The following is a 9,220-nucleotide window of genomic DNA, read 5'->3' on the forward strand; positions in this document are numbered from 1 at the left end:
GAAAAGAATCAAATGGTAAAGAGTGAAAGGGATAATTAAAAACATCTTGGAAGGGGGTCAAGAAATTAACAGCCTAACATGAATAAACTTTGATTACAAGTAACAATTATTACACTTCATTTGTAAATGCTCGTGTTTATCTGCAAACAAAATCAGTTTCAAGTCTTTTTTTTTTAACTAGATTCATATTACATTTTTCAGCGGGTGGCTACAGGGCTCGTTAGCGCTCAGGGTAATTTTTAAGTGCACTGCTGGTGGAGCCCCGGTCCTCCCACACCCCGTGCTAGGCACAGCAGGCCCAGCCCTGCCCGCGGTGGGAGCCCGTGTCGCCTGCGGGTCGCAGCCACACCAGCAGCTCCTGCTAATTAAAGTTAGTCATTGCCACTTGCGGCCACCACCTACTGATTTCACCTCTGATAGAAAGATTCACCTTTCAGGACAAGGTCAGCAGGGGCAGAGACTCTGGTTCACTACAGGGTTGACCTGCCAACAGCAGTTATCTCAGCTCTACAGTTCAACCTCCTCCAGATTTGACCTGTCACATTTGGGAGCCACGTTTCTGCCCCAGGTAGCGTTGTGCTCGCTGCAGAGCCCTCCAACAGCTAACGGCAGTGCACGCCCCACTGCAGTGCCCCAGCACGGATGTGCGAGTGGGACTGGCCAGGGCGAGGTCGTTTGTAGCCTGGCATTGAAGCAGGACCATGACAGAGATCCAGGGGACAGGAAAGCCCCCCAGAGCCTTTCCAAAGGGACTCTGTCCTCGTGCCACATTTCTGCCCTCGCAGGTCAAGCAGCTGCTGGTTCTTCACACTGAGGACGCCGCGCCAGCAGGCCCAGCATGCACCAGAGGGACAAGGTGGATGGTTTCCCCCGCTGCTTCCATGCAGGACGCATGACAGTGGGGAGCAGAGGTGAAGCTGAAAGAGCTTATAAACACGCTGTAGTGGAGCAAGGGCCTGGGCCCAGCTCTCTGCTCTCTGTGCAACAGGACTCACGTCATTTTGCACAGGAGAGAAATACCCTGTGTCTCAGCGAGGCAGGTGGTACTCAAAAGCCGCCTAAAAACATGCCCTCAGCACCCAGGCTTTAGCCCCAGGCATCACCCTCTGGCTGGACCCACAGAGCTGCTGTCCTGGCACCTTTCCCTGGCAGAGTTAGGCTGTGGGAAGCTGCCTCTGTCACCTTGCAAATGCCCCCTCTGCAATGTGAACAGCATCATTGGGAACAGGGGACTTTCTACCACAATTCAGACATATTCAGAAATGTCCATTTTCCAAATGTTTATTCCCCAAAGCCCCCTCCTCTGCTTCAGTCCGATCCCTCGGTCAGGCTGCAGCTGGGGAGCACGTCCTGCAGCGACCCCAGAGCAGGGCTTCATGGCAGACCCCAAGCAGCAGCGCAGTGCTCAGGCACAACGTACACAGCTACTACTACTGGGTGAATAAGACATGTCCTCTTTGTGCCAGCTCTAACGGGAAGTGCAGGAATGAGATTAAATATGTACAATAAAAACCACTTTACACCCTATTATTCTAGCTACAGCTGATGCCGTGGATTGGGCAGCCCTGGCTTGAGTTTTCCTGCAGAGCCCACCTGTCTTCCCTCTTTTCACTAAAAAGCTACAGTGTGCAGGATGTTCAGCCTGCCTCTCCTATAACACACCCACAGGAGAAAACCCCGTGACAGAAAAGCTCTGGGAGCCTTAGCTGTGGGGCTGGGTGTTTTGCTCCCCATCCACAGTGGCTGGAGACCTGTGTGGGGCAGGGGCTTGCTGAGGCCCCATGGGGGATGCTCCCCGACGACAGCTTCAGGGGGTTTTGTCCCCGGGCTGGGGCTGAGGCTCACCCTGATGCTCAGGGGTACGACTCTGCAGGACCCTCCCTACCGGCTTGCACACCAGAGGGGAAAAATAAAAAGACCTTTGGAGCTTTGCCCTGCAGTGACCCAGTGCCATACCCAGCCTGGGGCAGCAGAGACCTGGCCCCGGCAGCCATGGAGGGGCATCGACACCGGGGCTGAGGAGGGCAGCGTACCCCTGGCTCAGGCCTCGCTGCCGCGGCCGGGCTGCAAGGGGCGGAAGTAGAGCTGCAGCCCATCGTCGACGGGGTGCACAATGGGCACGGTCTGCATGGCAGGGTAGCCGGGGGTGGCCAGCTCCCAGCGGGCCGTGCTGACCAGCTCGATGGCCAACAGCTTGAGGATGGCCTGTGCCAGCTCCTTGCCGATGCAGCTCCGCACCCCGCCGCCGAAGGGGATGTAGTGGAAGCGACCCGCGGCCTCTGTCTGGGCGGCACCGAAGCGGTCTGGGTCGAAGCCGCCGGGAGGGCGCTGGGAGGTCTCATGTGTGTCACGGATGCTGTACATGACGCTCCAGCCTTTGGGGATCTGGTAGCCCTGGGGGGAGGAGAGAAGAGGGGAGGCGAGCAATGTTACATACCTGTGCAGCCGGCCCTGCTAGTGGAGGGTGAGCAGAGGGTGCCTGGGGACAGCCCCACCACATTGCCCACCTGCTCCCCAGCTCCTTTTCTCCCCAGCCTAGCTGGGACCCACGGAGATGCCGGGGTGCCGCCTCCCCCTGAGCGACACTGCCAAGCGCCATGACTGTGCCAGATACAGGGTGCCTGCAGGCAGTGGCAGGCAGCAGCTCCCTAGCAGCCCGTCGGCGTGTGAGGCACTTACATCCAGCTCGAAAGTCTGCAGCGCTGTCCTGTAGCCTCCGGAGACGGGGGGCAGCACCCGCAGCACCTCCTTAATCACACAGTCCAGGTAGCGCAGGCGGCTCAGCTTGTCCAGGCTGATGTCCGAGGAGCAGCCACAGCTCTGCCCTGATGGCGCCCGGAGCGGGGGGTCAGCGCAGGGACTGCTCTGGGGGACGGTGGGCTCCGGCAGGGTGTGGGGCTGGGTGGAACCTTCCTCCGTTGGGCCCGGGAGCTGGCTCTGGTCCTCGCGAGCATCTCTGGCCGTGGGGCGAAGTGGCTTCTTGCTGTCCCTGCTCTGGGTGGTTAGGGTGCCGGGGCAGGGTCCCGCAGGGCAGCGCTCACACTGCTGGCACAGCTCGTGAGACACCAGCTCCTGCCTTATTTTTTCAATCACTGAGGGGTGTTTCAGTAGCAGGAGGATCAGAGAGGTGCTGGCACTAGCCGTGGTGAAAAAAGCAGCAAATATGAGCTCAATCGCTGACTCCTGGGAGAAAAAGGAAGGTGACATGTTTGAATGCCATTTTAAACCAGTTGTGATTTAGACTGTTCTGACCTTTTGCAGGTTTTGTCCCTGTGCAGAGGGCCCTGGTCCCCCCTCTACTCTCCACAAACCTGCACCTGCCCTGGGTTGGCAGGGACCAAAACAAGGCGCCCAGGTTCTTCCATTTCTGTACGAACTGGATATCCACTTGGCAAGTGACTGATGCAGAAACACAACTGGGATGAGTACACATCACCTCCAATCCAGCTTTTCTGAGCTTTCCTCCCAAGATTTAAAAATTTTAAAGCAGCATTTTAACATGCATTTTAGCATAGTGAGTGAAGTTCATTTCAAGCATTATGCTTTTTACCTTCATCTGCCAATTCCCCTTTGTGCCCAGCTTTTACCTTGCCGGGAGTTAGGAGGTTGTGTTTATGCATAAATCCTAGATGCGCTGGCAGCTAAAATGGGTTGCATTTCATCCATCTCCAGTTACAATCGACCATTTGCTTGTTGGGGAGAGAACTCAAACCAAGGGAGTTGAAAGCAGAAAGACCTCTCTGCTACAGCAGGTCAGCTCGGGAGGGCTGTAGCCAGCAGGGAGCTCTCCCGCAGGGATGCACACCCCAGGCAAAGGACTTGCTCGCTTTTCAAACTTCACAGCCTGAAGCGCAGCAGTATTCCTGGTAGCTCTGTGGCAGATGTTTCCATAACAAGTTAGGAGGTTAACCGGCTCAGATAGACCACAGCACTGTCAAATCCGTAATATGCACCTTGTCCCGGCTCTCGGACGCCCACACAGCCTCCCAGTTTTCCGGGTCTGCCTGCAGGGTCTATATGGCACAGCACATACCATGTTGCTGTGGGCTGTTTGCAGCACCCTGCGATCAACTTTTGGAAATGGTTTTCCAAAAGTTAAGAGTTGCCCGGAGCTGGGTTATGGCATATCACGGCTCTGACAGCAAACGTAATGCTCAAACTTACAGCACCATCCGAAGGCGCCAGCGGCTCCGCAGCGCTGGGCTGGGAGCGCTGAGGCCAGAGGCCAGACCCAAAAGCCACAGGAGAAGCCCAAGGGAGGAGTGCAGGGAGCTGCCACCCTGGGAGGGGCTGGGGCCTGGCCGGCACTACCCAGCACTAATGGCTCCAGCCCAGGGGCAAAGCGGAGCAAAACCCCCCGGGGAAACGGAGCAGTTTCCTTTCACACAGCTATTGCATCTGGGTTTTCAATTGTTGGGACACAACTGGTTTCTGGAGAGGTGAAGCCAAAAACACAAGGAAGGACACCTGAAGCCTGAAGGTACCTGGAGCCAAGTCTGATAAGGTCAAGGGTAATGTAACAAGGATTACTCTTTGCTGCCGTCCCCAGTGCCATACACTGGCTGGACTAGAGGCTTTTGCCGAAGTGCAGCTCTCAAGGGCATCTTTCGGATGAAATAAAACCTCCAAAACAACGGATCCTTGCCAACCCCTATCACACCTCCTGCCGGCGTTAGCAGGAATTTTTACCCTCACAAGGCAGCAGGCCCAGATGAAAAGAAATCTCCGAGTTCCACCACTTGCAATTACAACCCAAGACATTTCAATGACATGCAAGGAATTTAGGGCAGGCTCTGCGATTTGAAATAACAGCCCTTATGACTCCCTGCATCAACCTCTGACAGTGCTGCTGCATAAGTCGTGACACTGAGCTGCTGACTTTCCCTCCCTGCTTTTAGAAGGCCAACAAAACCAGTGACTGGGAGGCAGCATCTTCCCACAGCTTCACCAGTATTGTCCCTGTGCTACAGCCCGACTCCCTGTCCTGGGAGGCAGGACCGGCAGCGTTACGGTTCCACCCAGCCAGCCAGTGACAGCACTATTATGTAGGATGGTTGGGGTTTTTTCATCCTTCCAAGGTTTTAAGTGTTTTAAAACAATACTTTTGTCAAAGTGATATCTTTTTAATGACCTTTACATTTCAAAGGTCCTGTTGAGTTCATGCCAGCAGTGTATTTAGGAAAATTTCTGGGAAAACGGTCCTTCAAAATCATTTGAACAAAAAGCAAATTAGTAACTAGTGTGTGCCAGTGTTTGGAGTGTCTCTCAAAGTCAGATACATCCATGACCCTGAGACAGCTTTGGACTTTTTATCCAATTACACCATTTCATTGGATGAGAACTCTATGATCGTTTTATTAGAGTGGAGAATAGTGCCATAATTGCAAGCACAGGCAGTTCAGTTTGCAAGTCATTCTGTTAAACACAGACAAGGTAGAAATTTTCTAACTGTAAAGGTACAAGACAGCATATGAATATACTATCATTTGAATCAGCTGGCCTGAGGTCACTGTCACGTCACTCCACGTTAAATGTAATATCCCTTTATGCCATTTGTGGTCAGAGCCAGGGACGTGATGAGAGATCATGTAATTATTCGTATGTAATATCCATGTGAATGCTAACAGAGCTTAATCAGTCTTAATCACATTTTGAATCTGGCAAGTATTTTGAAAAAATAATTATATTATCATAAAACTCATTCTATTAGGATAAATAATATAATAAATAATTATAATCAAATTACTTTAAGACTATATGCTGGTTCTAAGTGTATCTAATAGTCACTGTAAAGTTTTTCAAATATTTTAGATTTAGAGATTACACTTTTACAAAACATTTATAAAACATTAGTCTTTAGATAGTTTTCCTTGTGTCTAAATGAACGGTAAAACTATGTATGTTCAATACTTTTAAACTAGATTCAGATACTTTTAAACTATGTTCAGCTGCTGTACCCATGCAAAACTGCTTCAAAATTTGTTATATAAATGCAGTGTCATCTGTCACTCACTGACACCAAGTGACCTGGAGCTATGAATGATGCAGGACTAATGACAATTTTTTCCCCAATATCTTTGGCAAAATAGTCTTCGCATTCAGTTGGTAGTTTTGGGTCAATAAAGACTACTGGGTTCATCCTTAAATCACAGTGATGCATCATGTTGCATCAGAGCAATCCACCAGCTAGATGATCTAATTAATGACAAAGTGATAGGGAATGACCTGGAATCCATCATTCCATCCCTGGACCCATTTCGATATATTGTCTCAGAGATTTCTGGGCTCGCAGCCCTGAGGAATACAGTGACATGATCTACACGCCATGCTATGTCAGATGCTGGGGGATGTTTGAGGAGCACACGACTAGCTTGAAATATTTCCAAGAGAGTATCTTGGAGGTTACAGAGTGCACGCTGACGAACAGAGCCTTAGCACAGCCACATAACCCCACCAGCATCCTGAGTCAGGCTGAAGCCTGGTGGCCATGAAGAGGAAAAGGTAGGAGAGACTTATTCCCTTTTTAAATACCAGCTCTCTTCCAACGCAGAGACACAATCCTACAAGAGCATATGAGCATGCCAAGGCCAGGCTTTCTCACTTGAGCTGGAGATGGCATCCTCAGAGTTGGTAAGAGGAGGGCAGGAGCCAGCAACTGGTGGTGGGTCCCCACACAACCCTCCTCCTGCCCCTCAGCCCAGGTCTCTCAAACAGCCACCGAGTCAGAAGGGACACTGCAAGGGCGAGTTCTCCTTACCTTTAGCTCCTGCATGGTGAATTCTTTGCCATGCTCCTTGGCACTGTTTATTATGAAATCCAGAGCATCGCTGTGATCTTCTGGGTTGTTTCTCTGCAGTTTTTCCTGTATAGCTTTCTCCATAAACTCATGTAGCATGTCCCGTGCTTTGATTCCCTGCAGGAGGCAGACACAGTTCAGGAGAGCTGTAGGAACCGCCCCACCTTCCAGAGAGACCGGGGGACCCCAAGTGTGGCAATCCTTAATCCCAGGATCTGTAACAGCAAGAATTGTTTACATCTGTTGCCCAGCCCCAGAGCCTTGCAAGAGGCAGCAGTTTAGGGGGAAATGCTGTAAATTCTGTTGCCTTGCTGTTGTGAATCAAATATGACAAGTCCTAAGAAACACTCTGAGAGAAAAAGACAGCAGTAAACCCACGGTATGGAATCCAGAGGCATCTGCGCTGAACAAACCCACGGTCCTGTCAGGTCCAAAAGCAGCTTGCCCAAAGGGACAAGATGAGGTAACTTAATAAAACTGAGTCCAAGCGGCAAGGCACACCTGAGTCAGGAACAAATGAGTGGCTTTACCAGAGTACAGTAAATAAAGACACATTAATCACACCCAGCTCCTCTCCAGTTGCGTTGCACTCCTGTGCAGCAAAACATTTAGGTAAGATCTCAGCAAAGTCAAGTGATCAGCAATCTCTTTGCAAAGCGGGACGGATGGAGTCACAGAGTATGTGGCTCTGTATCAAGATGCCTCCTGCAAAAGCCAGAAGGACTAGAGATTTGTGACAAAAACTGGCCATGACCAGCTATTGGGAAGCAGATACAAAAGCTGAGATTTGAGGTGGGAAGGATTAGCCAAAGGAAACGAGGCAGGGACCAAGGGGAAAAACAAGGGGACCTAAACGCCAAGTTGAAGAGGTTGGTCTGGGGCCAGACAGGCTGTGGCTGACCTCAGAGGGGGCAGGGAGGGATAGGATGGGGAGTGAAAGCTCACAGTGGTGACAACCTGCAAAAGCAAACTGGACAGGGAAAACAAGAGCTTTGAACTGGTGGAGAAGAGCAGCAGGGAGGCTGGGGCAGAACTGGGACTGGCTTGGTAAAGTGATCCCGTGGAGCAGAGCACACAGTGGAAATAAAGAGATCGGGCAAGACCTGGCTAAAAGGAGCCGGAGACTTGAGCTGTGGTAAGGATGGAGAACCCAAAGCCAGAGGAGGGAATGCAGACTGAAATGGGAGAGGAGGGGTGGGGCACAGGACCAATACCTAGAGCAGGAGTGTGGGGAGGCAGGCAAAGTGGGGCAGGGCAGCAGGGAAGAAACTGCAGGTTGAAAGAGGCAGAGACTGTCCCTCTGCCATGCTCCTCTCCAGGACTCCTCGCTGTCTCTGTGCTGCTGGGGGACAAGGGACCAAGGACCATAAGAAGGTCTGAAGTCCTGGGCCTGCCCTGAGGTGCACTGGGAGTGCTAACCTGAGGTGCATGAGCTGCCTTTGTGCTCATGCCCACAGACCCCTCTGCCATGGGCTGACATGAGTCCAGGCAGGATGAGATGGGACAGGAACAGGGATGATGGACTAACCATGTGGGGTGAGGGAGGAGAGGAGCCCTGCACTGTACAATGAGCTGGAGCCAGTGCTCGGAGGTGCTGGAAGCCAACCAGGAGCAGGTGAGAAGTGCAGAGAGAAGGGGAGACAGCTGGGGTGGGCAAAACACCAGGCCCTCAGACCTGGAACAGGGTGCTGCAGATGTCCTGGCCCATTGGAAGTGCCCCTTGGCGGGCCTGGGGACAGGGGGTCTGTGCAGCTGGGGCCCAGGCCCCTGCCCCCAGGCAGAGGGAGCGGGGCAGGCGGCAGTACCTTGCGCAGCCCGCTGAAGGGTATGTTGAGGGGCAGGGAGAAGAGGTTCTCCACCAGCTGTTCAAAAGTTTTGGCCAGGTCCTTGAACTGCTTTTCCTCCAGGCGGAGCCCCAGCAGAATCCGAGCTGCAATGCGGAAAGTTAAGGTTTTAGCGGAGGAATAAACTGCGATGGAGCCCGGCTCCATGCACCAGCCCTGCAGCTCCCAGCTCACAACCTTCTGGATCCGCGGCAGGTAGCTCTCCAGGGCAGCGCGGCTGAACACTCTGGCCAGGATCTAGGAGGAGAAGAGGGGGGAACAGAGGCAGGTGGTTAAAGCGGGAGGTCCCACTTGCCACCGAGGCCCAAGCCTGGGCAGGAGGTGGTGCCTTGGGCTGTGTGGCCTGTGGGGCAGTTGGGAGACTCACCTTGCGGCGCTGGCGGTGCATGTCACCGATGGAGCCGAGCAGGGTGTGGGAGCCCAGGATGATCTGGGTGCTCTGGGGCCACTGCGTGCTGACCAGCGTGTGCTCACCCAGCAGAATCTTGCGGATGTTCTCGGCGCCCGTCACCCGCACCACCGGCCGGCCCAGGAGGTGGGTCTTGAAGACGTTTCCGTATCTCTCCCGCCGGGAGCTGTG

The 9,220-nt window shown here is 53.0% G+C and overlaps 1 protein-coding gene across 1 annotated transcript; it reads right to left on the minus strand.

Moving 5' to 3' along the window:
* Nucleotides 1-2,040: 2,040 nt before the first annotated feature.
* LOC104614719 (cytochrome P450 26C1-like) lies at nt 2,041-9,217 on the minus strand (the record flags this gene model as incomplete). Its single annotated transcript, XM_010296475.1, has 5 exons — nt 2,041-2,394; nt 2,680-3,183; nt 6,758-6,913; nt 8,602-8,877; nt 9,008-9,217. Coding segments are annotated over 5 exons (1,500 nt in total), but the record flags the coding sequence as incomplete, so codon positions are not given.
* Nucleotides 9,218-9,220: the final 3 nt, after the last annotated feature.

Source organism: Phaethon lepturus, unplaced genomic scaffold, assembly GCF_000687285.1.
Source record: "Phaethon lepturus isolate BGI_N335 unplaced genomic scaffold, ASM68728v1 scaffold40541, whole genome shotgun sequence".
NCBI lineage: Eukaryota > Metazoa > Chordata > Aves > Phaethontiformes > Phaethontidae > Phaethon > Phaethon lepturus.